This window comes from Natator depressus, chromosome 27 (assembly GCF_965152275.1).
Source record: "Natator depressus isolate rNatDep1 chromosome 27, rNatDep2.hap1, whole genome shotgun sequence".
In the NCBI taxonomy this organism is placed as follows: Eukaryota; Metazoa; Chordata; order Testudines; family Cheloniidae; genus Natator; species Natator depressus.
In genome coordinates this window covers 16,044,202-16,071,275 of record NC_134260.1, presented here as the reverse complement: position 1 = coordinate 16,071,275, position 27,074 = coordinate 16,044,202, and the positions used below count along the sequence as shown (strand labels likewise).

General features: G+C 50.2%; 1 protein-coding gene across 3 annotated transcripts in view; it reads left to right on the top strand.

The window, feature by feature from the left end:
• ETV4 (ETS variant transcription factor 4) overlaps positions 1-21,464 on the top strand; it is a 45,209-nt gene extending 23,745 nt beyond the window's left edge. The window contains exons 6-13 of one of the 3 annotated variants that reach the window (XM_074941049.1): positions 5,068-5,194; positions 6,585-6,659; positions 7,076-7,326; positions 13,455-13,529; positions 13,642-13,710; positions 15,263-15,435; positions 16,804-16,905; positions 17,764-21,464. In XM_074941049.1, coding sequence (XP_074797150.1) covers positions 5,068-5,194; positions 6,585-6,659; positions 7,076-7,326; positions 13,455-13,529; positions 13,642-13,710; positions 15,263-15,435; positions 16,804-16,905; positions 17,764-17,985 — 1,094 coding nt within the window. In that variant the 3' untranslated portion in view covers positions 17,986-21,464. Of the gene's footprint in view, positions 1-5,067; positions 5,195-6,500; positions 6,660-7,075; positions 7,327-13,454; positions 13,530-13,641; positions 13,711-15,262; positions 15,436-16,803; positions 16,906-17,763 lie in introns of all 3 variants that reach the window. The other 2 variants (XM_074941048.1, XM_074941047.1) reach the window with 2 other exon arrangements.
• Positions 21,465-27,074: the final 5,610 nt, after the last annotated feature.

Here is a 27,074-nt window from a genome sequence, read left to right as displayed (position 1 = left end):
CATGCTTCAGACACTGAATCTCTCCCAGGTGTGGGACAGGCCCTGGGGGGCGGGGTTGTGGGGGGAGAGGACTCTCTCCTGTTCGGTTGTGCAACAAGCTATTCATGAGCATGCCACTCCACTGTGATTGATGGACGCCTCAGGTTTGGCTGTAGGATCAAGCCCTCAGCAATAAGGACTAGGAGCCTCCCTGCTGTTGCGGGTGTATTTATTTGTGTTGATTTCTACCTGAGGGTCTGGATCCCTTGGGGGTCAGGAGGGATTTGAGGAATAAGCAGATGGGCTCTTCTCCTCTGGGCTGAAAGTCAGAGCAGGTGAAGGGGGTGAGGCTCCAGGTGCCTGTCTCTCCCTCTGATTGAGAATGGATTTGTTTAGAATGTCAGGCGTGGCCTAGAGCCACACTGAGGTGATAAGCTGCCCCCTTCTCCAGTCCTGGGATGCCTGCTTATTTACAGTTGAGGGGCCACACATGTCACCTCCACAGAGAGCTTACTTTGGATTTGAACCCAGGACCTCTAGTATCACTAGCCAATATTGTACCATTAGGCCATTGTAACAGGGCCAGCCACCTCCTAGGCCTCTCCTCTCATGGCCAGAATGCCCTGCTACCAACTTCTGCCCTCATCAGGGCCCCTTAATAGCTTACAAGCCACAGGTAATTACAACATTCCCCTCCTGGGCTACCTATATTGAGTCCTTACATAACAGGCCTCCAGGCTCCAACCCCAGTTCAATCCCTCTCTCCCTTTATATAGGGAGTTCCCAGCCCTCCTTCCCAGAGCTAGGCCCCAGGTCAACATCTTTCAGGCTTTAGCTGGGAGGAGCTCAGCCTCTCTCAGCTCTCTGGCTTCCAGTCCCTAACCCTTCTCTTGGGCAGGATCCTTAGCAGGAGCCTCCTGCTCACTACAATTCCTTGCTCACAGACCCCTTGGGCTCAGAGTCTCACCCCTGCAGGAACCATTCACACTCTCTCTACCACAGCCTATCCTTCCCTCCCTCATGGGAGCCTCCTGCTGCTCTTTATAGGCAGCCACCCTGATCTCTCCCAGGAGTGGATCGTTCTCTCCAGCCCATAATGGGTGAGCCACCCTATTATAGCCTCCAATCCACTTCTACCTCAGGTAGGTTGTTTATGGGGCGTCCAAGGGAACATCTTCAGCATCTCACAGAGCAGAAGAGAAACACCAAGGGCCAACGCTGCTTTCAGCTACAATAGCATAATTCCAGAGTAACACAAAGTCATTGCTCCAGATTTAGATTGCTGTAACTGACAGCAGAGCTGCTTCCAAGCATTTGTTTCCAGCAATATCTGCTCATGAAAATAGGAAAGTTAGTACCTAAAATGTTAGAAATTTAAAAAAAAACAACCAAACAAACCCAAGCCTTGTCCTGGAGAGCTCTCAATGGCCAGGCTCCTGGGTGCTCAGTAAGGCTTCAAGAATGCTCAAAGGTGCCTCCTTGTGCAGCTGAAGAGCAAAGGTGGCTGGGTTGGAGAACGACTGCTGGGGGTGATGGAAATAAAAAAAACTGGGCAACTCTTGGCAGTAAACTAGCCTGACACAGTTGGGGTGTTGCTCTTGTTATTCCTGGGGGGATTCTCAGGGGCTTGTTCTCCCACCTCAGGGGCACTAGGAATTTCAGAATTCACTTTGATCCCCTCTTGTACGGGGTGAAGTACGTCTTGCTCCCTTCACCAGCTGCTGCAGGGCAGAGTGCACAGCACAATCCTCATGGACAGAACTCTGCAAATCAGCCAGCGTGGCTCATCTGAGAGAGAGCTGTCTCCTGTTGACAAAGGATCTGGCATGAAGTTGACTGGCCAATTAACATCTCAAGTTACTTAGTGCTAAAATAAACTGAGCAAGCCATTCACAGATCAGTACTTAACCTTGCCTAGGTTTTTAGAGATTTTTAAGCATCTGAACCCCTGGTAAGTGAAATGGTATCAGCTAGAGTGGATGGAATTTTTAACTAGGCATGAACTTGTGATTGAGGACTAAACATAGACCCGGTGCAAGAGTGCACATCTCTCTGTACCTAACCCCTCCACTCCTTATGCTTCTTCTTCCCTTTTCTCCCCTCTCCTTGTTGAATGCTCAAAATGGGGCATAACCCATGTAGCTCTTTCCTTCCTATGTCCAGCGATGACTTGAAGGAAGCAGTGGAGGCAAAGGCAGAAGGTGCTTACCTTGTTCATAAAGCTGCATGTGGCCCTTAGCCTGGGACATGCTCCTCGGAAGAGCCTGTAAAGAGATTTTGCTCCCTGCTGGATTTAATTATGCATAAGAAGTAACAATATCCGCATCCCACTTCCTGACCCTGTAAACTGCAACCCACGTTTGTTATTCATTACATTCTAGCCAGCTCAGAAATATTTCTTCCCGCCTGCATCAGGCCAAAGCCACTGGCTGGAGCGATGAAGATGGGACAGTGCTCTTTCTTTAAATAAGGAATGCTTGTGTGGAATCAACCAAACATGCGCACATACAGAGGACTGCGATTAATTGTTTTCCATGATCGCTGAAAGTAGGATAAGAAGCAATAGGCTTAATCTACAGTAAGGGAGATTTAGGTTAGGGATTAGGAAAAACTTTCTAACTCTAAGGATAGTTAAGCTGTGGGTCAGGCTTTCAAAGGAGGTTGTGGAATCCCCAGCACGGGAGATTTTTAAGAACAGCTTGGACAAACACCTGTCAGGAATAGTCTAGGTTTACTTGGTCTTGCCTCAGCGCAGGGGACTGGACTTGATGACTTCTCGAGGTCCCTTCCAGTCCCTTCCCTTCCACAGTTCTGTGATTCTATACCTTTCTGCAATGGTTCATGCAGTAACATGCTCCCCACCCCCATGACTCACTCCTCTTTCTCCCTTCCCCCCCACATCTGCGCACACGCTCCTATGGGGGGCTACTGCATCTCCTCTGCAAATTCACTCTCTGGCAGTCTAGCAGTTTGGACCAAACAGGCTGCTTGTTCCTCCCTGCCCCTCCTTCAGCATGGAAAGAAGCCAAGCCCACCAAAGGAAATTGCCACAACCCACCATGCCACTGCTGCAGAAACCTGGAGCAAAGTGGCAGACACTTGAGCTGTTGCAGGATGAGTAGGGTACAGAAAATGTAGGCACGTGTGTGCACTGCAGCTGGGAGATGGGTGGCATTGTCCTTCCTGCTGATGTGTAATGTGCTAGCGCCTGTCCAGAGAAGTGGTGGCACATTGAAAATTAAGCGGGACAAGACACTAGGGAGCACTGGGTCCCCGAGGGATGGACTGCGTGTGACCTAGCTGGGCTTTGCCAGCCCTAATTAAAACATTAGACTAGAAAACCTGCCTTATAGTGATAGATTCAAAGGAGCTACTTAGCTTAACAAAGAGAATGTTAAGGGATGACTTGATTATAGTCCATAAGGACCTTACTGGTAAACAAAGATTTGTTAATGGGCTCTTCAATCTAGCAGGCAAAGGTCTAACGTGATCCAATGGCTGGAAACTAAAGCTACACAAATTCAGACTGGAAATAAGGTGTGTGTTGTTAACAATGAGGGTGGGCGTCACAAGGGAACTCTCTGGCTTGTAGCTGCCTACTGGCTCTGCCTGGTGGCTTTCCATGCTCTTGATGTCAGTGAGGGCCTGTTGGTTTGTATCTGATTTTGGTCCTTATCTGCAGGGATTCTGGATAAAGAGCATTTCCTAAAGATCTAAGATAAAATGCACTACTGGCAGACTGACTGTGTGACTTTAAAGTACACAGTGCTTTGCTGAGCTGTCACTCACTAGGCAAACATTTACCTGGCTACATTGGGCCTTTCTCCAGACAGCTGCAACCCAGAACTCTGTGTGACCTGCACTGTTCTCTGTTCTAAATAGATATTGAAAAATAAAAAGGAGGGTGTTGGGGAAGCAGTGGTTATGTCTCCTTCACAATAAATATCTCCTCCTCCCAGCTCCATGAGCAGTCTCTTTGCAAGAGGGCGCCGGGGAACATCCCTCATTGTTGTATGTTGTCTGAACCCATGCTGTCAAATGTCACATAGCATGCAGCCGGCTGTGTAATGGTGCTGCGGGTGTTAGTGAACTGTGTGGTTACACTTAGCTGGTTCCCAGGAGACAACCTGAAATCTCTAATGTTACAAAGGGGCATCTTGCTGATACTGCTAGTTAGGAAGGGGTTTTAATCTTCCAAATTAAAAAAAACAAACAAAACTCCCTACCACTGAAAGCTTTGACCTCTGAGCTGTGAGTCCAATGGTCCTGTGTGATACAGTCTGTACTGACCTCTGGTCAGAGACCTTGGATAAAATTTTCAAGAGCCCCTAAGTGACTTAGAAGCTGAACTCTCATTGAAAGTGAGTGGTATTTAGACTTCTAATTGTCTGAGTAACTTGAAAATGGAATTTAGCCTCCTAAGTCACTAAGGGGCTCTTGAAAATATTAGTCCTTGTTTTCTTCTGCATTGGTACAGCACTAAGGAGCGAAGATGGCTCAATAAGTATAATAATATTTCCCTACGGACATCCTTCAGCAGCCTGTGTAGCCGTTTCTATGGTAACCATCTTAAATTGTTTGTCCTACAGGACAAACTAGCGTATCATGAAATGTACCTCATGAGACTGTCAGTACAGTATGGCACAATGAACGACATGGCGATGTCACTCACAACACACTGTTAGCACCCATGTGAACCTGAGAGGGTGGTTTGCATAATGCAAAGCCAGACCTTAGGGTCTAGGTGTTGAAAAGCAGAATATGAATGTGTTACCCTTTGGGTTATAACACAAAATAATTAGACACCCACTCACCATGTCACCTGTCCCCTGAAGGGCTCAGTATGAACCTAACTAAATATTCGGACAGCAGCTAGTACAAACAAAGGGTACGGAGGGGTATTTGGGACAGAGTTCGGGAAACTCCAGAGAACAGTTGTACCCATTGTTATTCTGCTTCACCTAGAGCCAGGTAAGTAGGTCAGGCAGTGTGTGTCAGTTGCCATTAGTTTCTCCGCTGGCACAAATGCCATCTCTCCAGGCCCAGGAGGAGTTTTGACTTGACTGTTCCTTTCTCTCTCTCTCTCAGTAGCTTTTCACAGCCCTCCTGCTAAAGTTAAGAAGGAGCCACAGAGTCCCTGTTCTGACCCAGCACTGTCCTGCAGCCATAAGCAGCCATTTCGGTACCGCAATGGCGAGCAATGCCTTTACGCCAGGTAATGCTGCTTGCATGCAGGAGGGAGGGAAGGGTAACTAAAGGTGAGGGAGTGTTACTGCAACGTGTCCTGTTCAGTCCCTGGGTCTCTTCTGACATGCTAGTGCAAACTGATTGATGGGTTACTTCCCGTTTAACACTGCACCCCCAGCAGCCTCCTCATGTGCTAGTTTATTGTACAGTACCACACCCAAGAAAATCAGTGCCAGGCAGGAGCGGATTTACCATGAAACAAACCATACAGTAGCCCAGGGCCCCCAACAACAGGGGGGCCGCCAAAATGCAGGACAAATACCTGACAACCAGTCCCCAAGTCCCGGCTGGTGGCGCAGCAGGGCTCAGGCAGGCAAGCTGCCTGCATGCTGTGGCTGGTGGCCCCACACCACTCCTGGAAGTGGCCAGCTGCTGGCAAGTCTCTGCATGCCCCTGGTGGGGGAAGGCAGCTCCACACGCTGCCCCACTAACTCTAAATCTGCCACTGGTGCCAGCCAGTTTACTTGTTCAAATAAAACCCTCCTAATGTAGCAGTGCTCTCCTGTACCCCTGTTCTCAATCCCTGCACAGTCCCCTTGCATCTCCTTATTGATGTCTTGGCTGCCCCTAACGCTTAGAACAATTTCCCTCTTCTTGTCTGCCAAGCACTTTCCCTCTCCTCCTTCATCCCTCCCTTCCCCAGATCCTCCCTGTACTGACCTTCCCACCACTCCTCTGCACCTCTTTGTATTTGCACTGTAAGCACTTCACCACCCAGGCCTTGTCCTCCCATTCATAAGAACATAAGAACAGCCACTCTGGGTCAGGACAAAGGTCCATCTAGCCCAGTATCCTGTCTTCTGACAGTGGCCAATGCCAGGTGCCCCAGAGGGAATGAACAGAACAGGTAATCATCAAGTGATCCATCCCCTGTCGCCCATTCCCAGCTTCTGGCAAACAGAGGCTATGGACACCATCCCTTGCCCATCCTGGATAACAGCTCCATGAACTTATCTAGTTCTTTTTTGAATCCTGTTATAGCCTTGGCCTTCACAACATCCTCTGGCAAGGAGTTCCACAGGTTGACTGTGTGTTGTGTGAAGAAATACTTCCTTTTGTTTGTTTTAAACCTGCTGCCTATTAATTTCATTGGGTGACTCCTCTGTAAAGTGCCATTAGTTTGATCAAGGAGAGTGATCAGTAATAAGAAAGAGGGAACTTTACTCAGAGCGCTGCATTGCCAGGTGACTGCCTGTGGCACGTTCTCCCCAGGTGAATGGAATGGGTCGCTGTCAGGAGATTGTAATATTCCAATATCTGTTTGACTGTCCCAGTGCCTATGACCAAACCAGACAAGTTGGACTCAAGTCCCCAAACCCAGGAACCCCGATACAGTCACCGCTTCAACATTTCCCTAGGCAGGACAGGAGCTTCCTGAGCCCTCGGGGGCCATCCCAACCCACATCCAGCCGTGGATTCCTCATGGAACACAGGTGAGTGTCCACAGCAGTAGCAAGGTGGTAGACAGCCTCCAACGAAAGGGGCTGCCCTCCCCAAAGCTCCCTTGACGTTCTCCCCCCTTCCCCCCATATCTGAATCAAAGCTGTCTCTTTCCAGCAATCATAGACCTTCCCTCTTGTTACCAGCCTGGGTCCCAAGCTGCTGCCCTGTGCCCATGTGGGGGAAGTCTATTGTCTGAAGCCCATTCAGCTCTATAGCCGTAGCTTCTATATGACCTACGGCTATGCAACAGCCCCCGGGAATAGCTTGCTAGAACTGTGCATGTGTGTCCCTTTTGATTAAGCTACAACCCTCTAAAATCCCTGTTCCTCCTACCACTGCATACGGGTCTCAAATAGTTTGTGATTAGGGAAAGCAGTCACCACATCAGCTATTTCCCCCCGTTTAGCTCCATCTACCAGCCACCTACGGAGATGTGCCGTTCCTTCCCCTCCTCTCAGGCCATGGGCCAAGACGCTCCAGTTGCCTACCAGCGCCAGATGTCCGAGCCCTGCCTACATTACCATCCACAGGACTTTAAACAGGAGTACCACGACCCAATGTATGAGCAGGCAAGCCAGCTGGGGGGCAGCAGTGACCACTCGTACCCAGCGGGAGTGGTGATCAAGCAGGAGCAGACAGACTATGCCTATGACTCAGGTAGGGCAGGAGAATTATCCTGACTAAAGCAATACATGCAGGCCAGATGCTGCTGGGTGTGTTGGCTCCTGGGGAACCTTCTCGCTGGCATTGTCACGGGCTATGGGGCAACAGCACATAGGTGCTTTGGCTAACAGCCTCCCTCCCCCTGCAAAACCTCCCCTCCCTATTTCCACACCCTGAGGGAGGTTTTCTGAGAGCAGGGAAAGAGCTGTGAGAATGATTCAAGGTTGGAAAACATGCCTTAGACTGAGTGAGAGGCTTCAGAAGCCCAATTGGTTTAGTTTATCCAAGAGAAGGTGAAGAGGTGACCTGATCCCTGTCTATACGTACCTGCCTAGGGAAGACATTTCTGACAGGAAATGGCTCTTTAGCAGAAAAAGGCAGAACAAGACCCACGAATTGGAAGCTGACATGAGACAAATTCCACCTGGGAAAAAGGCACCCATTTTTATTAGGGTGGGTGATTAACCATTGGAACAATTTACCTAGGGCCATTGTGGATTCTTCATCCATGAAATCTTTAAATCAACACTGGGTCTCTTTCTAAAAGACAAGCTCCAGCTCAACCAGCTTTTAGAGGTTTGATGCAGAAATTACTGGATGGACGGGCCTGTGCTATGCAAGAGGTCAGACTAGATCAGGGGTTCTCAAACTGTGGGTTGCGACCCCATTTTAGACTTGCTGACACCTGGGACTAAAGCCAAAGCCCGAGCCCCACCACCTGGGACCAAAGCCCAAGCCCTAGGCAGCAGGGCTGAGGTTACAGGCCCCCGGCCTCGGGCTGAAGCTTTGGGCTTCGGCTTTGCGCCCCTCCTCCCCCACCAGGGGTGGTGGGGCTCGGGCTTTGGCTTTGGGCTCCCCCGGCCTCGGGCAGCAGGGTTTGGGTGGGGCTTAGGCTTCAGTCCCCTCTGCTGAGGTCATGTAGTAATTTTTGTTGCCAGAAGGGAGTCACAGAGCAATGAAGTTTGAGAACCCCTGCACTAGATGATCAGAATGACCCATTCTGGCCTTGAACTCTGTGAATTGATGAATCAGACTTTCCAGGCTGCAGAAGGAGAATCCCTCAGCTGCAGCTGCCCAGTAGGAATTTATGTTGTTAGGGTATTATTTCTATTTTAATATTGCCTAGGGGTTCTGGTCAAAGAGCAGGACCGTATTGTGCTGGGTGCTACATACACACATTGGATGTCCCCAAAGGGAAAGGGGACAGAGCATCTCAGAGGGTCTGCGGGAGATTATAGGTCACTAGGCTACTCCCCAAGTCTGTCCTCTACCTTCCCCTGAAGCCTACGATAACATCTCAAAGAGAGGTGTGGCCTCCCTCCCCCCTGTGCCTGAGCACTAATTACAGGAATACTGCCCTGCCAGAGATACTCGTGGCCCTCAGAGCTGGGAAATTAATGAAGGCTAATGCACAGTAATGCATGTTCTTTACTAGCCTGTTATTGACAATCTTAAGTGGTGAAGCAGCCAGAGACGGAGGCCAAGAAGCGTAATCTCTCTGCCTGGCCCTAGTTGGCCTATTACAGGGGACATTCCACGGGCTCTCTGGAGCAAATTCCTTTCTCCCTGAATGATAAAGTGGAGGATTTTTGGAAAGCAGTGACTTTTGAGATGATGATGAGTCTATAATTGCTTAGAAAATGGACTGCTGCCCTGCCAGTTTCCAGTGAAACCTCAGAACTGCTTGGCAGTATTGGCAGGGATGCCATGTCCTGCCTGCTCAGCATCCCAGTGGGTTCTGTGCTGCCCACAACCCTGCAGGGGTGGGACGATCCTGCACTATTGCGATCAATGGCAAAACTCCATCAGCAATGCAGGACTGGGCCCTTATTGAGCCCAGTTTGTAAAGAGTCATGGAAGTGCCTTGGAAAAAAGCTCAAGTCCTATATTCAGTCTTTGATTCATGCCCCACAATCTGCCTGCTAACAATAACAATAAATAATAACTTATGCTTCCTTAAAAAGATCAGAGAATGTTTCCTGGTAGGAGTTCTGACTCTTGCAATCTGCAGAAATGCTCTGCAGCTGGCCAGGCTGCAATGGCCTCCTCTTGATGGATCTGAGAACACTGAGCAGGACTCTTGCTTTCTGGATGTATTTTTAGTCATGTTCTGGTTGGATTCCAAGGGTGAGTCCTCAAAAGAAGGAGCCCTTTTCTCTGGATCCAGACCTGTGTATGGGCAGGGTAGGTCACATCTGGTTTCTCTGCTTCCTTGAAGAGTCCCGGGGGTGCCTTGTTGTCTTCTGACCCCTCCCCCAGCAATGCACAATCACTAATCCAGAGTCCCCAGTGAATGAATAAGTGACAAAAAACAGAGGGGAATGGAACTCTGTGTGTGTTCCTCATACCACAACATATGAACTGCCACTCCTGATCAGACCAGGGGTTCATCTAACCAGGCTTCTCTCTGCAACAGTGCCCAGCACCAAATGCTTTCACAAGCGATGTAAAACACCCTACAATGGACAGTTATGGAATAGTCTTCCCCTATCCCCAGGCATTTAGAGGTTGGCTCATGCCCTGAAGAAAAAGTGTTTAACGCCCCTATGAATTTGTATTTTTTAATGTAACTCTGGATAGTCTCATGATTTACATAAATGTCAAATCCCACTCAGCTCTTGGCCTCAAAATATCATGTGGCAGTGCGTTCCAGATGCTAAGTATGCATTGTGTTTAAAAAAACCCAGGAAGGATAGCATCTCAGGAGCTTCATTTGCCCCCTTGTTCTTGTGACAAGGCAGGTGAGGTAATATCTTTTATTGGACCAGCTTCTGTTGGTGAGTGAGGCAAGCTTTCAAGCTACACAGAGCTCATCCTCAGGTCTGGGAAAGGTACTTGGAGTGTCACTCACTTGTTCTGGTGTCATGAGATGGGTCAGAAATGAAACACTTGTTAGTGAAGACCACTAGGGGCTTCAGTGTGGCTCTTGGTTTTGCATAGAAAGTGCTCAGATACTGTGCTGATGGGAGGCTGCTATTGCTCCCTATATAACAGGTGTGTCGGGTGGGATCGAGCTTAGTGCATGAGCTAAAAGCCAACCGGTTGTTAGCTAAGGTCTGTAGAGCAGACTCATTTTACCTCTCTCTCTCTCTAAGTGGTCTCGATGCCACTAGATGGGCCAGAACACCACACCCAGAAGGTGTGTGGGCTACACTAGCTCTTAGGAAGAGCTTTGGCCACCTAGGAGGCAGCAGTGGCCGGAGGGAATAGCAAGTGGGTTCTGCAGAAAGCGGTTTTCTTACCCGGGCCAGTGTGCGCCAGGGGCGCTGGAACAGTTTGTATAGTTGAGGTGCTGAGAGCCATTGAACCAAACTGGAAAGGATGTATATAATGGAAACCCCTTCAAGGGAGGCAAAGAGTCCTGTGGCACCTTATAGACTAACAGACATATTGGAGCAGAAGCTTTCGTGGTGCTCCAATACGTAGGTTAGTCTATAAGGTGCCACAGGACTCTTTGCCGCTTTTACAGATCCAGACTAACACGGCTACCCCTCTGATACTTGACACTTCAAGGGAGCAGCTGCATCCCTAGTTCCAGCACCTATGGTGTGCACGCTGCAAGCTCCCCTGCATTCTGTTTAGCTCTCTGCAGACTTTGCTGTGTTCAGCCTTGCAGAAGTTGCACAGAAATCCCTTTGTCAACAGCTGCAGAAGGGAGTCCAGTGGCTTGGAACTAGGACAGAGAATGCACTGCGGTCTCTGCAGCGCCAGTGACCTTCAAATGCTAGGGGAGCTGGAGCACTCCTCCCCAGTGCCAGGGATTGCATTACATAACCTTGACCCGTGCTCCCGCCCTGCAGCTTGGCACACATTGCTCCTCTCCCTCTGAATGGAGTCAGAGGAATTTCATTCACAAAATGGAGGGCTGGGGAAGGAGCTGAGCTCCCAGTTGGGCTGGCGGTGGTGTCAGCTTTCACCACATGCTTTCTTTTCATAGGCAGCTGACATCAGCCGGTGGCTGGTAACATGAGCTGGTGTGTTGCTGTCTGACTGCTGCCTGGAGCGAGTCAGGGACAATGAGAAACGACTCCCTCGTTTGGAGGTTAAATCGCAAGATAAACCAGCTTTGTTCTGAGAAGCAAATCTTTTCTTTTTACATCTGTGCCACTAACACCAAACTGGAGGATGGGAGCCACTCCCAGCACAGCTGGGCCTGTCTGCTGCGCTAAGCAGAAATTTCTAATCAGCTGGACTTACTATCTTCCTCTTGGCTCTGTCACCGCCACAGCAAGCATCCTGGGGGAAGTCAGGGGTGAAGACCCAGTATCTCAGAGGATGCCAGAGCTGATCACAGCACTACAGAAATGTTTATTAATAATCTCCAAAGGGGGCTGCCTGGGAACCCAACCAGTCAGGGACTAAAGTTAGTTTCTCTCAGTGAAAAGCTTATTTTCCAGCAGACTCCTGCCTGAGGTGTGGGCACATGCTGCCGTGATCCATACTAGATTAATCCCCCTTTGAAGAGAGAAGGCTGCTCCTGTTCTCCTGGTGTTTTAATGGCCACTTTGGACTGGTTTTCATGAGCAAAAATAAATTCAATCACATTTCCCACTGGGGTTCTGAATGTATCTCTGTGTCCGCCATGGAGACATACCCCTCACTGAGTGCCTCCACCCAGACATGGGTAAAAATGACCCTGCTTCCAGCAGAATGGCTTTCGTGAAACTAGTTTATGTCTGTAATAATGTACAGTGCAGACTGCAGTCAATTCAGTGTACCCCTGCCTTTAGCATCAGCAGAACAGCGCTGAAGGCAACTGCATTATACAAAAAGGCGTGAGAAACGTGAGAAAACTCTTCCAAAGTGTCCAGTTAGTTCCCTCATTCCAGCTGGGGCTGGAAAATTAATGTATAAACTACAGTAACCAGTCATACTGTATGTGCAGTATGGAACCTTTAAAATTGCTGCCCTCTTTCACACCCACCTTGTTTTTACCCTTTCACTTTTTCTAATGCTCATGAGAACTCCCAATCTTTGCATGCAGCTGTCTCAAAGTAACACCAGTAAGACCCCAAGTGCTTGCAACAATATACCTGAAACAGACTGTCCATAGTAGCACTATGCAGCAGGGGCCCTGCAGTCCATAGCTGCACTGTAGCAAAATAAGAACATAGGAATGGTCAGACCAAAGGTCCATCTAGCCCAGTGGCCAATGCCAGGTGCCCCAGAGGGAATGAACAGAACAGGTTATCATCAAGTGATCCATTCCCCGTCGCTCATTCCAGCTTCTGGCAAACAGAGGATAGGGACACCATCCCTGCCCGTCCTGACTAATAACATCCTCTTCACCTGTAACAATCAGAGTGCAGTCCAGTGTCACGCATAGCTGCCGACTCCGTGGGTGCTCCGGGGCTGGGAGCACCCACGGGGAAAAATTGGTGGGTGCTCTGCACCCACTGGCAGCCAAGCTCCCCACCCCAGCTCACCTTGCCTCCGCCTCCTCCTCTGAGCGTGCCGCGTCCCCGCTTCTCCTCCCAGCACTTGCCGCTGCAAAACAGCTGTTCCGCAGCGTAACAAGCTGTGGGAGGGAGGGGGGAGGAGCGGGAACGCGGTGCGCTCAAGGGAGGAGGCCGGCAAGAAGCGGGGCCAGGGCGGGGATTTGGGGAAGCAGTCCAATAGGGGCAGGGAGGGGGCAGAGTTGGAGCGGGGACTTTGGGGAAGGGGTTAGAATGGGGGCGGGGCAGGGCAAGGATAGAGTCGGGGCAGGGGGGAGTCGAGCACTCACTGGCACCAGGTGAAGTTGGCGCCTATGTAAGGCCTATGCCTAAGTAACGTCACCCTAAACCCTAAATGAAGGAGAAATAGCAAACAAATTTAACCTGTGTTAATATTTCCGCTCTCTCTCTGTCATGGTGGATAGAAACAGTGCTTTGGGTGGTGTCACAATTGCACATTAATTTAATCCATGGCTATTGAAAATGTGGTGAGAGGACAAGCCCTAGAACCAGTCTGAACTGGAGCAAAGACGGGATCTAGAGTCTCAGTTTTCTCTTAGGAGGGCACAAAGCTAGTGGTTGGCCCGGCTGTTTCAGGGCCTGAGGCTGTGATCCCGTATGATGAGCAGGCCGGCTCTGATGGGTGTTGTGCTTGGCAGTGATCTGTGTGTGTTGATCATTCTGTAGATGTTCCTGGCTGTCCTTCCATGTACATGAACGCTGAGGGGTATCAAAGCCATTCAAATACCGAAGGGACATTAGGTAAGAAACCTCCATGGCTCTGTCTCCTCTTCATCTGCTCCTGCAATGGACCTCACTCCAGTGCTGCAGCTTGTCTGTGTTCTCTGATTGCATCTGCTGCTGTCTCTTCCAGGCTATGGCTACAACAAGCAGATGAGGCCATTTGCTGATGATGTCTGTGTCGTCCCAGAGAAGTTTGAAGGTCAGAGAGAAACCTGTGTGTCTTCCAAATCTTGGGGTAGGATGAGGTTACCCCAGGCCCTATGTAGCCATGTGAGCGGGCATAGTCACACTGCCAGCTCTGCTCACTCTGTTTGTGACCCTATTCATTCGGAGATGCCGCACCTGGATGTATGAGTCATGGCTGATGTTGTGCTTCCTGGGAGTTTGTTTTCTGAGTTTTCATAGAAGCAGACAGACATTTCAGCAGCTGAGCCCAGATCACTGCAGTTGGTGGTGAATTTCTCCTCCTCTTCACTCCTGTGCAAACTGAAATGTTGTAGGCAAACACTTGAGAGATGCTGATTTCTGCACAGTAGTTGAACCCAGGATCATCCAGCCAGTAGCCCCATTGCCCAGCCTTGTTATTGGTGTTGGGGCCCAGTCCCTCTTGATTACTGTCCCAGCTCTCCACAGGCACCCCCAAACTTTCTCGCCAAGATCACTGCCCTTTCCTAGTGCCAGCTGAGCATGGCACCCCAGGGCCTCTTTACCAACCCAGCTTCAGGTAACAGTAGTCCCCATACACCCCTAGAGTCGCTGTGTGGTTGTCAGGGTCACTCTGAAGGCAGAGCATCTAACATGGGCTCACTCACAGTAATGGAACTTGGTCCTGATGTGCAGCCTGCCACCCATACAGGTCAGAGTGTGTGGGATTGCCCTGGGATGAGACACAAGCTGAAATCATTCCAATGTGCTTTGCTGCTGCAGGAGTCAAGCCTGAAGATGTAAATGCCTCGTGCCAGAAGCCAGGCCCGGCATCTGCCCAGAATCTTGGCACCTGTATTTCTCAACCTCTCTCCTCGTCCCCTTTGGGATTCGCCCACCCCCATTGGGACCCAAGGGCCAGCCCTGCCTTTGTGAACATTAGAGGAGGAGATTACCTAATGGGCTTTGATGCTGGGCATCAGCCAGCTGGGCTGTCTGCACATTAACAGCAGTTCTGAGCCTGGGCCTGAATGAGTCGCTAGTGATTCCTCACTGCCCAGGGATGTGGGAGTCGAGGGAGGTGGGGGCCAGTCTCTGAAGGGGGCAGTGATGCTGGGGGGAAAGCACATTTGGTCTAAAGCTCTATTTCTGCAGAGTTCTCTCAGAAATCAGAGGGCAGCCGGTTACTTTAACATCCATCTCTGGAGGATGGGGCTCCACTGGGAGCGGATGCCATGTCCTACTGCATTAGGGTCTTGTTGCATTTACACTGTGAAGTGATCCCTGAACTACAGTAAAACTCTCCCAACTTCTTCCAATTAAACAAAGAGCGAGCAACTCTTTCGGCTGGCTTGTCACACGATTCCTGCTGCACTCTGGGCTCTGGCTTTCTGACCAGACTCTCCTCTTAGGTAAACAGCAGGTGAGAAGAGGTTAGTCCTCAGGCATCCCTGTAGTAACCTCTGTAGGTGGCCTGGAGCCTGCTTTGTCTTTTGTGGCTTTCCACCGAGAAGCCCTCTCTGCATCTTCCTCCCGTCAGGAGAGGCAGAACTGCTGGAGGGCAAGGGAAGGGACATAGCAAAACCCTTTGTGTTTGTTCTGCTCAGCAGGAGACATCAAGCAGGAAGTGGGCGGGTACCGGGAAGGACCCCCATACCAGCGCCGAGGGTCTCTTCAGCTCTGGCAGTTCCTGGTGGCTTTGCTGGATGATCCCACCAATTCCCACTTCATCGCCTGGACCGGCAGAGGGATGGAGTTCAAACTCATTGAGCCTGAGGAGGTGAAAACTCTTCGGCTTCTATCCATGGAGCAAGAGGGGCCCCTGGGCTGACTTATTGATTCTGCAGATTCCTAAGGGCCAGGGCCTTTGCCACATGTAAAGCCTCCTGCCTGCTAGTTGCCCTAAGGGTCACCACTGGGGCTGGGGTTTTAGAGGAGGAGGCCACAGCAGTTGAGTGCCAAAAATCCCAGCTCTATGATGGCGGCACCCATCATCTGAGCTTCAGCAGGTGAACAGTCTGGGTCAGTGGGTCCCAGATACAGGAGATGGCAGTTTCCACTCCAATAGCTCCCTCATTAGGATCTCAGAGTTGCTAAAGGGAATTGCAGTTGATGGGTTTCTCAGCTGGTCTCCTCCTTCCAAGGGGTTTTACTCTTGGGCTGTCCCATGTTGGTTCTGTGCCACCTATCTCATGTTCAGTGCCCGATGCTGTCTCTGAGATCCGGGGCAGGAGTGTATCTCATTGATCACAGCATTTTAAATAAAAATCTGGGAGAAACCATGTCCTAATCTGGGGATGGATGGATTCGAACTGCAATTAACAGATATCATTTCTAGTGCCACCATGTTCCAAACAGAGCAATAAACTCTGATAATAGCTGGGAAATGTGTCTGGAACATCCATTAATGTCAGGATCCGATTTATGGCTGTGTTTAGCAGCTGCTCCAGCTAATCCCCCGGCTCTTACGAACATGTGCAGCGCAGATGGGCTGAGTCACTTTGCTGGGTCACTTCACTATTAACATTCATTTACAAGTGTTTTCTCAGCCTCTTTTTTGTATAATAGTGCTCATCGTTCAAGGGTGAAGGTGGTTTCAGATGAAGTGGCCCTTTCCCAGTGCTGACCTGGCTGTGGGCATGTCCCGCCAATATAGAGGCACTGGCTAAAAGTGCCAAGCACTTCGCATGTAGACTGTAGTAACATGTGACCTTTTTATCAGCTATTCAGCACCCAGGATTACCCAGTATTCTCAAACCCCTTACTTTCTGTCGGAATGATGGGGGATCGAGGAAGGGAGTTTGTGGGCCAGTGACAATGTTTGCCTACTGATAGACTTTTCCATCAATACAATTGCCACAGGGACATTTGCAGGCACACATTCTCTCAGTGATGAAAGGAAGCTTCTGTTTATCAGCCTTGCCCTCCCTGTTCGCTGCAGTGAAATGTGAACGATGCTGTATTTATTAGTTGTATTCCATTGTTTGTCTACATTAAATTATTATTTATATTACCTTTTGAGCAGCATCCTTCCCTCAGAAAGGAATCACACGGAACATCCCCCAGACCCATAAACACAGGCATTTGTCATGCGCTCCTTTCCTCAGAGCTTACAGACATTAATGCACCCTGGCGTTTTGTCCTGCAGGTGGCCCGGCTGTGGGGTATCCAAAAGAACCGGCCAGCCATGAACTACGACAAGCTGAGCCGGTCCCTTCGCTATTATTATGAGAAGGGCATCATGCAGAAGGTCAGTTTGTGATGGGATCCAAGTTCTATGCTCGTCCTGACACTTGTCTTGCTTGTGATTGGAGGTTTGGCTGACTCATGGCAAGTTCTGAACCCCCTGACTTCCTGAGGGTCCCTCTTTCCCTGCAACTCTGTCCCTGGCCCACCATTCGCAGAGCAGGAAGCAAAGAAACAAGACCCCTGAGGAAAGGTTGAAGGAGCTGAATCCAGGCATCCTAGGGGAAAGCCGATCAGGGGGCGGGGTCATGCTTTCTCCACGTTCGCCTGCATTGGGGAGCAAGGGGGGGATCCTCTCAACAACAGTCAGGGCGCCTGTCATGGGATTAGTTGGCAAGGGAGTCTCTTGTTGTTATTAGTGCTAGTTAGAGTTATAAAAAGGCTAAAGGTAGCACCTATCCATGTGCTCTGGGCACCCTTAACATAGCCTATAAATATAGCGTTAAGTCCAGCAATTGAAGATAACCCACGACAAATCCTGGTCCTCATCGAATGGTTCTCCGACCCGACAGTTAAAAGTCTCTTTCCCACCCTCCCCGTTTCCAGCCCCCTAAGAGAAAAGCTGTGCCTTGCAACATGCCCCGCCTGCTTATCGGGTTGAGGTGTCACCATCCCTGGAGCTATTTCAGATGGGACTAGGGCAGCAGCCACAGAGGATGCTGGACGAAGTGGTGAAAACTCCCTCTCTGACATGGGGATGGTCTAGAGGAGCTCAGGGTCTTTCCTAGCTCTGTGGGGTCCCTCTCATCCCCCACTGAACAACTCACATGCCCATGGCTGCTGTCATTCGCTGGGAGCAGCTAGCTGCATGCCAACTGGGTGGGACAGAGACTGTAGCATTCACCTTGTCTCCTCCCTGCAGGTTGCTGGAGAGCGCTATGTGTACAAGTTTGTGTGTGAGCCTGAAGCCCTTTTCTCCCTGGCCTTCCCTGACAATCAGCGGCCAACCCTGAAAGCAGAGTTTGACCGGCAGATCAGCGAGGAAGATACTGTTCCTCTCTCCCACCTGGACGAGAACACGGCTTACATCCAGGACCTTGGGAGCCTCCCTTCCCAGCCTTACAGCAAGGGCTACCCCTACTAATTCCACCGGGAGCCCACTGCACAGCCATTGTGTTTGTATCTATGGAGGTGTTTGTTAGTAATCGATCTGCATAGAAGCTTTCCTGGACCAGCTTGGGCCCCACTGGACTCTTTGAATAGCTGCCTTTGAAACAGGCAGAGGTGATGCAAGCCCATCCTTGGACAGCTCGCCAGCATCTGAGGCTTTGAAAGACATTGGCTGCACCTCATTCACCCAGACTTGGTGCAAGGGAACTGGCTCTCTCACCAGCACAGAAACTTCTCCGTGCTGCCAGAGCGGAACAGCAGCAGCATCCAGAGCCAGCGCTGCCTCCAGCCAGTTACATGTGTGATTGTGTCACATCCCTGCATCGATCCTGTCTCTGGCTTTGACCTCCCGCCGAGCAGGGTGGGGAGGAAATGGGACCCTGTTGGGCTCTCTCCTCTGATTTTACGATTCTATGAAAGCTGTTAATTCCCTCACTTCTCCAGACACACAAACGCTCCTACACAGCTTCCCTCAGACACCCAGCCCACCTACAAGCACTGTTATTACCCCCACTACTTCTTACGTGCTGGGGACATAAGAAGCAGGGCAGTAAGCAGGGCAGTAGGGAGCTGAAGCAGGGCAGTAGGGAGCTGAAGGCTTCAGCTCACACTCGTTCCATACAAACTGCTTGGCGGGAATGGGGAATATTTCTTCCCTTGGATGCATTTGCTCCTGTCTTGGTGCCTTCTTGCTCAGGATGCTTCATCTCTGGGCTGTTTAGTGTTTGAAGCCTGTTGTCATTCTGGCAACGACAGGAAGGGGACCAGCTGCCACCAGCCAATGCTGGCGTGGTTCTGGTCTGCTTGACAGGAAATGTCACCGAGGGTGAGCCATGGAGCCCCTGGACTCCACTGGCCTGGAGTGTGGCTCTGAGCCAGAGGAACCCTGCAGATAACTGGGAATTTGAGGATAGAGAGCAAAGCCTGAGATGGGGTCCGAGGAAAGGGATGCTGGTGTCCATGGGCTCCAATGCCCAAGCCAGTGGCTGGGCTGCTGATTGCTCCTGACTGAGCAGGGGCTACCTACAGCAGCCAGACTCTTCAAAACTGAAGAGCTTCCACCAAAAACATCCTCAGCAATTTTGAGAGACCCATTAGCGCTGGTCAGACCTGCTGTCCCTGGGCAAGTGGGTAAACCCTGGAGGTTAGAAAACAATCTCAGCCTCTGGATGTGAGGCATTTGCTTTGCAAAAAAGCCACACTCTCCTTGTTCATCTGATTCTGGCCTTCCCAGAAGGGCACATGCGAGGGGTAAGGGAGGAGTTCATGAGAAGCTGTCAGGGGTCCCAACTGGTTAATGCAGCACGGGCTGCATAACAAGAGATTGTTATGCAATCTCTCACAGCCTTCTCACTGAGAGGGCCCCTCCCCTGCCCCCACTGTGCTAAGCAGCCCCACCCAGGCACAACCACAGCAGGATCACAAGAGCAGCAGTGCCTGTGTGGTGGAGCTCAGCTCTCCTTGCGCCCTGCTGCTCCTCTGGCTGACTTTCAGGCTCCTGAGGGCAGAAAGCTTTTGGCTCAGCCTCATGTGGCAGTTTGGAGGGAAAGTTTTTTATATTGCTTAAGAGGCTGATTTCCCAGGAACTTCCTCTCTATGCAGCTAGCAGGGATCCTCGCTTCGGCCCCAGGTGCAATGTCTGGAGGGGAAGCTCTCTGTGACCCACAGCATGGTGGGCATGTTCCATTTACAAAGTGCTCAGCCTGCTCCTCTGCCCCCTTGTGAGAACCTCCCTCCTCCTCTACTGGCCCCACCCCTCCTCTGGCCCCCTGCAGCCCTCGCCCTGCTCACTCCTCCTGTGGGAAACACACTTTCTCCATTGCCCCATGAGTGAAGGAGAGGGGGAGCTCTTCCCATCGGCATCACTTATTTTTATTATTTATGAGTGTAAAAAAATACTATAATCAATAAATTGGTCTATATCTTTGGCCGGTGCCCCTTCATTCAGCTCCCTGGCTTCTTCTACCTTCCCTTCTAAGCTTGCTCTGCTTGTCTCACTGGCATCAGCTTGCAGCTTTGTATGGACTGATTCAGCCAGACGGGGGGTGTGCGTTTATTTTCATGTTCGGTGTAGGCCAAGGTACTGTAACTGGCCGGAACCCTGTGGACTAGTGACCTGCTCCTGTGCAATCACTTGCAAAGGGACAGTTCCCACTCAGCAGCCTCCAGTTCCTTGTCCTCCAACCCAAGTCGTGTCTGCCCTGCTGAAGCCCACTCCAGAGGGCAAGACAAGGACAGGAGCAGTGGCAGATCATGGGCTCGCAGTGCGAGCTGGACATGTGCAAGTTTTATACCAAATATTTGGGGGGATGTTTTTTCTCACTGTGTGTTTAATTTTTGTACCTGGCTAACAGCATTTGCTTTTTATGATTTGCTGTCAACTCTCAATGAGAAACAATGTACATTATAAGACTGCGCTAGCACCAGCTGCCTAAGATAAAGGTGCAAATTCTCCCAATGCTATAAACCACCATTTTGGGTCAGCCTCTGTTTAGATAAAGCCTTTACAAATTACAGTGCTGGGCATTACAAAAATCCCTTCCTACAATCCCAACCCATGCATGATTCACCCTACAGCCCAGCACCAGCTCCAGTCTTACTGGGCCATTGTCAGGGTGCTGAGAGTTGCTTTACCAATATACTAGCTGCAAATGTTTCCATGGGAAATGCTATTTGAGCTGTTCAAGCCTGCCCAGGGCTGGCTGCTGCTGGAAGGAGGATGGGGGCAAATACTAGATTTATAAACTTAATATTAAGTGAGAAAATGGAGTGTTTTGTTTTGTTCCCTGCCAGGCTGTGCAGGCAAGAAACCCAGAGTGAATGACTTGCCTTCACACTGGCACCATGCTAGGCTTTCTCTGCATTTTAAACTGCTCCTGTCACAACACTGCATAAGTCCCTGTTTAAAGGGGAAGTCGGTGGTCCAGCAGAGCCTCTCCATTGCAGGAGGGCTGAGAGAGTGCACATGTCCACGCTCAGGAAGAGCTTGTGATACCTGGACAAACCTATGTGGCTTTTTCACTCCTCAGAGGTGGGCTCTGTGACCTCAGGCGTCAGTGAGCACCTTTGGATTTGAGTGCCTGCAAAGTGCATCCCAGCAGGAGTCCTGCCCTGAGGGAGCTGGGCCTCAGTGCTTTGCACAACTGCCTGGGTGGCGGGAAGCAGGTGAGAGGGCAGTGGTGGGCTGGGGAGAAAAATACACCAGGAAGCAATGAGGCAAGAGAAGAAATGTGTTTCGCAGCTTGTCATTTTGGCACAGGACAACTGGAGACGCTGGCTGGGCTTGTGGGGGTCTGGTCATGCGAGGGTGACGCTGGGACTCTCCCTTTAAACTTGGACAGGCAGGGGTTTTAATGTAGTGGTAATGCCCAGAAGAGGGAAGGTGCTTGTCATGACTCCACGCTCAGCAGACTCTTTACTCCCTCCCTGAGCCTGTCTGTATTCACCATCCTCGGACCCGAATAAAAGAACCCACTGTGCTTCATCCCACCCTGTCTCCATGTTCTCTGTGTGAGGATGTTAGCAGACGGCTTCTCCCCCTGCCTTGGCTAAGAAGCTCTAGGCCTGGGGGTTTCCCCACAGAAGAAGGATTGTCCAGAGTCCCAAATCCCCTGGTCCGTTTCCATGACCACAGACCTTCTGTCCATCTTCCGCTATAGAGTGCTGGGAAGGAGGGAACCCCGGAGAGTCACAAGCCAGGTGAATTTACTTCTGAGCTGAATCTCTCCTGACCATGGGCCTCTTGACTCTCATCGCAGGCAGGTGCATGGGGTCAGAGGGGTGGAAGCTCGTGTTAAATAGGAGGGTTGAAGGGCTAGGAGGGGGGAGCGGGGTGGGTGCTCTGAAGCTGGAGCTGTTGAGACTTAGCACAGGAGGGGAGGCTGACAGCTCTAGGCTGGGAAGGGGGGGCCCCAGCAATGCATCTCTCTCCCCAGGTGTCACTGCTGCTGGCCCCGGCCCCATCACCCCAGTTCCTACCTGACCCCAAGCACCGCAGCAGCCACTCCAGTTCCCACAGTTCCTGCTCTCATTTTCATCTGTCCCCACCCACCTGGCGCATGCATGCAGTTTACAGGGAATGACACACGAGGGTGCACCCCCACAGTATTTCCATTGCAGCAGTGCTAGCCTCCACTTCCGCAGCCTCCGTGCTGGTTCTATCCCCCCCATGCTGGGTGAGAGCCTACCATACTCCTGGATTAAATGCTGACTTTAAGGCTCCTGAGGGTACAGCACAGTGGGGCTGTGAGCTGCGTTGTAATGCACATGTACAGCTGCCTCCCAGCCTGGCCTTCAACGTTACAGAATGTGAATGCTGCATGGGATTCTCTGTGCTTAGTAAAGCTTATAAAGGTGCTCCGTGTAAGCAGGGCACTGGGGACTCTAAACTCCAGCTGAGAGGCCAGGGCACCAATGTGCAAGGTGTGGGATCTGCAGAATCACTGGCTGGAAAGTCCACTTGTTTCTGTCCTGGCTCTGTAGTGTTTGCAGGGGTGGGGAAATCCCTGCTCTGGAAACTCCTGGTGTGTTCTATGGTCCAGTGGCTCTTGCCTGGAAGGAGCTATAGCTGCTCCTGCTGCAGAAGCCCCGTCCTGGCAGTGAAGCCAGGAGCGGGGTTTGTGGTGTCCCCCGGGGTGTTGCTACAGGATGAAGGAGGAGCAGACTGAAGGCTTTGGGGGACATGGGAAGAAGGAGAGTTCATTATCAGCCCAGCCTGCCTCAGCATGGCCCTGGGGTCACTGCCGTCCAGCTCAAGCGCTCGTTGTTAGGACAGTACACAATGAAATCAGTAGTTTCCTGCTGCACCTGGAGCCAGGGGAATAGCTATCTGCCTCTGCAGAGAACATCCCCCACATTGCTCTGCACAGTCCCAGGCTGATAAAGGCTCCTGCCATTGGATCTCAGCTCTGTTATTTTAATTAAAATTGTCTTTCCCTGAGCCTGCTCCATAGCACCACCCTCTTGTTGGAAAGTGTCACTGTGAGCACTAGGGATGAGCATGGGACCATCTTATGGCTGAGCTCCCAGACCCTAGCTGCAGAGCTGCCCGTATAATAGAACAAGGTGCCATACAGGCAGTAGCAAGCAGGATGACATCACCCAAGTGCACAGCAGAGGTAAGAGAGAAAAGCCATCCTGGGAGGATGCTGGAGGCACAGTCATCCCCTCAGCTGAGCTTCAGAAACAGCCTAGGAAATGCTGGATCCAGCCAGCAACTGGCACAGGAGCCATCTCTAAGCCCAGGAATTCTTCCTTGCTGCAACGTTGCCTCCTGCCCCAGGAAGGTCTTGTACATTCCTAAAAATTATTTTCTGTCTTCTAGGAACCAAACCGTGCAGCTGTGAAAAAGGATCTGAGCTAGCCCCCTGTGTTCCCTGGCGTTGCACTTGCTGCCTCGTGAAAATTAAGAACAGTGGTAGCTTGCATTTATCCAGCGTCTTTCACCCTGCAGGATATGACAGAGGTCTATTAATTCATGAATGGTGTGGAGAAAGTGAATAAGGAACACAAGAACCCCAATGAAATTAATAGGCAGCAGGGTTAAAACAAACAAAGGCAAGTACCTCTTCACACAACATACAGTCAATCTGTGGAACTCATTACCAGGGGATGTTGTGAAGAATATAACTAGGTTCAGAAAAGCACTAGATAAGTTCTTGGAGGATAGGTCCATCAATGGTTATTAGCCAGGATGGTCGGAGATGAAACCCCATGCTCTGGGTGTCCCTAAACTTCTGACTGCGAGAAGCTGGGACTGGACGACAGGGGCTGGATCATTCAATAATTGCCCTGTTCTGTTCATTCTGTCTGAAGCATCTGACACCAGCCACTGTTGGAAGACAGGATACTGGGCTAGGTGGACCATTGGTCTGGCCCAGCAAGGCCATTTTTATGTTCTTTTCCTGAAGTGCTTTGCATACACATTATGCTGCAATTTCTGTGCTAGTGCTCAGCCCAGCCAGCCCCTGTGCAGGGAATTTTGGGGACTAATTCACTTTCAGACAAAATTTTAAACCTGTGTCTCTCTTTGGATTTTTCAGGTCACTGCAATAGGATGGACAGACATGGGGGGTGGTTCTGGGAACTGGTGAGATCAGGTTCTCATAACTGAGGAGGAGTGAGCTCTGAAGGACAGAGGTTTATAATCAGCAGATCAGAGCCCTTTCAGTCAATAAATCCACTCTGGGTTTCCAGCTCAGCAAGAGACTGATGGGGCAGGTGACTAGTGAGGGAACAGCTCAAATATTAAAGCCCACATCTTCCATCCCTAACTCTGCACCTGAGAGGCAAGTATTGTTCCTACCAGATAAAACATTTGTCAATTCTAGGCCTGACCTACATAATGGTGCACATGCTAGTTAGTGTATTAACGCAGCAGCAGTTCTTTTGTTACAAAGATCGTTCTAAAGCACAGCAGGGTCTGAACAGAGCGGAGTTTTCTCTTTGACTCCCATGTTACTGTCAGTACAGTAGATTTCCTTAAATGTGTTAGCTGCAGTTAATTGCTTGAAAGTGCGTCAAGCTGGCAAAACACACAACCTCCCCCAACCCATTAGAAAAATTCACAATAAAAGTTTTGTTCCCTAATGGGCAGATGGGGAGAAAGGCCATGATCTTCTTTATGGAACCGCCAAAAATCATGGGTTCTGTCACAGGAATTCTGATCATGACAAAGAGCCAGACAACTGGGTACAGTACATATATTTGTAAAGTTCTCACTATCTTTTCCATTGTTACTGATTATACCTCTTGTTTTAGCCTGGTGAATTATCCACTAGAATGTGACTATGCTACAGGACCAACTGGAAAAAAATTCTCCATGATCATTTCTTTGTGATTTAGTTTTTCCTAGTGTGGATTTTCTATTTTCGGAGCAGTTTCTATCGTTGCTCTCGTCCCACAGCTACTCCTGCTGTAGGAATAATACAAAGCCCAGCAGGAAGCATCATAAATCTACTACCCAGAGTCTGATGCAAAGTTCCTTTCTGGTCATACTAAATAATTAACGTAACGTTACAGTCTGTCCCAGATGTGCCCTTAGACTACGCTGTAAGGGAATTAATCCTAATATTAAAGGATGGCGATGCAGAACTGCACTAGCATCAGAGTGCAGGCTACATAAGAAATTGTTGGTAACATAAAAGAATCCTCCTACTCTGAAATATTAATGAATAGAGATACTGAAGGACACATGCAGCAGCAAAATTCTTATTGAAGGTGGAGCCATGAGTGAATAGGAGAGGGTTAGGAGAGGAGGATTATATTATATGTTGCTTCGGTCAGATGCAATCATTTATAGTGCCTTGTCCATTCTGCTTGGGGATTCTGAAAATGCTTCCTAGCACCATGAGTGAAGCAGCATTTGCAGCACTGTGCAGGCGAGACACACACTGCTGGAAAGGGATTATTGCCTGGCCCCAATCCCCTGACCTGGGTCAGAGTCCCAGAGGCCACGTGACAGGGTGAGTGTTATCATGAACATATAGCTTCCCCGCTACTGTTATGTGTGTTTCCAAATAATGTCTTCCTGACAGCCCAGCATGTTGCTGCTGAACATTCCCTTCCTCCCACTGGCCTCTGCCAGAGAGCCCAGTTCTGTGGGACGCCCAGCCTCTGCATGCTGACTCAGTGCAAAGCAGCTCACCAGTTTGGAGTGAGCTGGATACTAGCCCATCATTCCATTAATGCTAGTGGAAGGGACTGGAGCATATTAAGCAGACAATCTACCCAACAGCCACTGGGATCCTGACCTGCAGTAACCCCTTGCTCTCCCAGGCAAGGAAATCCCACTGAACAGGGCAGTAACACTGTAACGTGGACTGAGACTCTGGAGCAAACTACACCTTCACTTGTGACCCCATGATGCCCTCCCAGCCCCACCATGAGATGGGTCAATATCATTCACCCTAGGTTACCAAGAAGGAAACAGACACCGACAAGGGAAGTGACTTCCAAGAGGAGTCAGTGCCAGAGCGGGACGCAGGAGTTGCATGCTCCCTATTCTGGGGTCAGCCCCGTAGACCACAAATCCCTTCTGCTTCACCATATCCAAACATTGGGATGGGCACTTGGGACAGGGAGCCTGTCCCCTCGGCACATACCCTGCCCCCACTGCAGTGAGAGAGCTGCCACACAGCACACCTAGAAACAAGTCAGCCTACATTCCCTAGGCCACGGCTGGCTGGGTGTAGTGTGTCACTAGGCCAGCCCCAGGGGGATTTATGTGACAATACTGGGATGTTTGAGTCCTTTCAGCTGCATAAAGCCCCTGAGAAGGAGGTTGGCATGAACTTTGCTGATATTCTCAGGAGATTCGTTCTGTCAAATGAATCAGCCCTAATGCTACCCATACATTGCCTTCCCCTCTGCATTTCAATCACAGTAATATCGTAATCCACTACAACACTGAAGACCACTTGATACAATGAATATTGATCTCTGTGTATCTTGATAGCTGATATACTCGTGGAAGGGCAGAAGGAGAAGTGTCCACCACCATGTTAAATGAGCCAGACAGAATGAAAGAGCAAAGTAGGGACTCAGCAAGGGCAGCAGCCCTGTTGATCCAAACTCAGCAGCTGTCCCAACCCCATCCAGAAACGTGTCTGCACTGAAGACATAAGAACAACCATACTGGGTCAGACCAATCATCCATCTACCCTAGCACCCTGTTTTCCACCAGTGCCCAGTGCCTGATGCTTCAGAGAGAATTAACAGAATGGAGCAATTATTGCATGATCCAGCCTGTCATCCAGTCCCAGCTTCTGGCAGTCCGAAATTTAGGGACACCCAGAGCATGGGGTTGCATCGCTGACCATCTTGGCTAGTAGCCATTGATGGACCTATCTTCCATCAACTTATCTAATTCTTTTTTTAACCTGGTTATACTTTTGGCCTTCACAACATCCCTTGGCAATGAGTTCCACAGGTTGACAGTGTATTGTGAGAAGAAGTACTTCATGTTTGTTATAAGCCTGCTGGTTCGCGTGTTATGTGAAGGCATAAATAACACTTCCTTAGTCACTCTCTTCACACCATTCATGATTTTATAGACCTCTATGA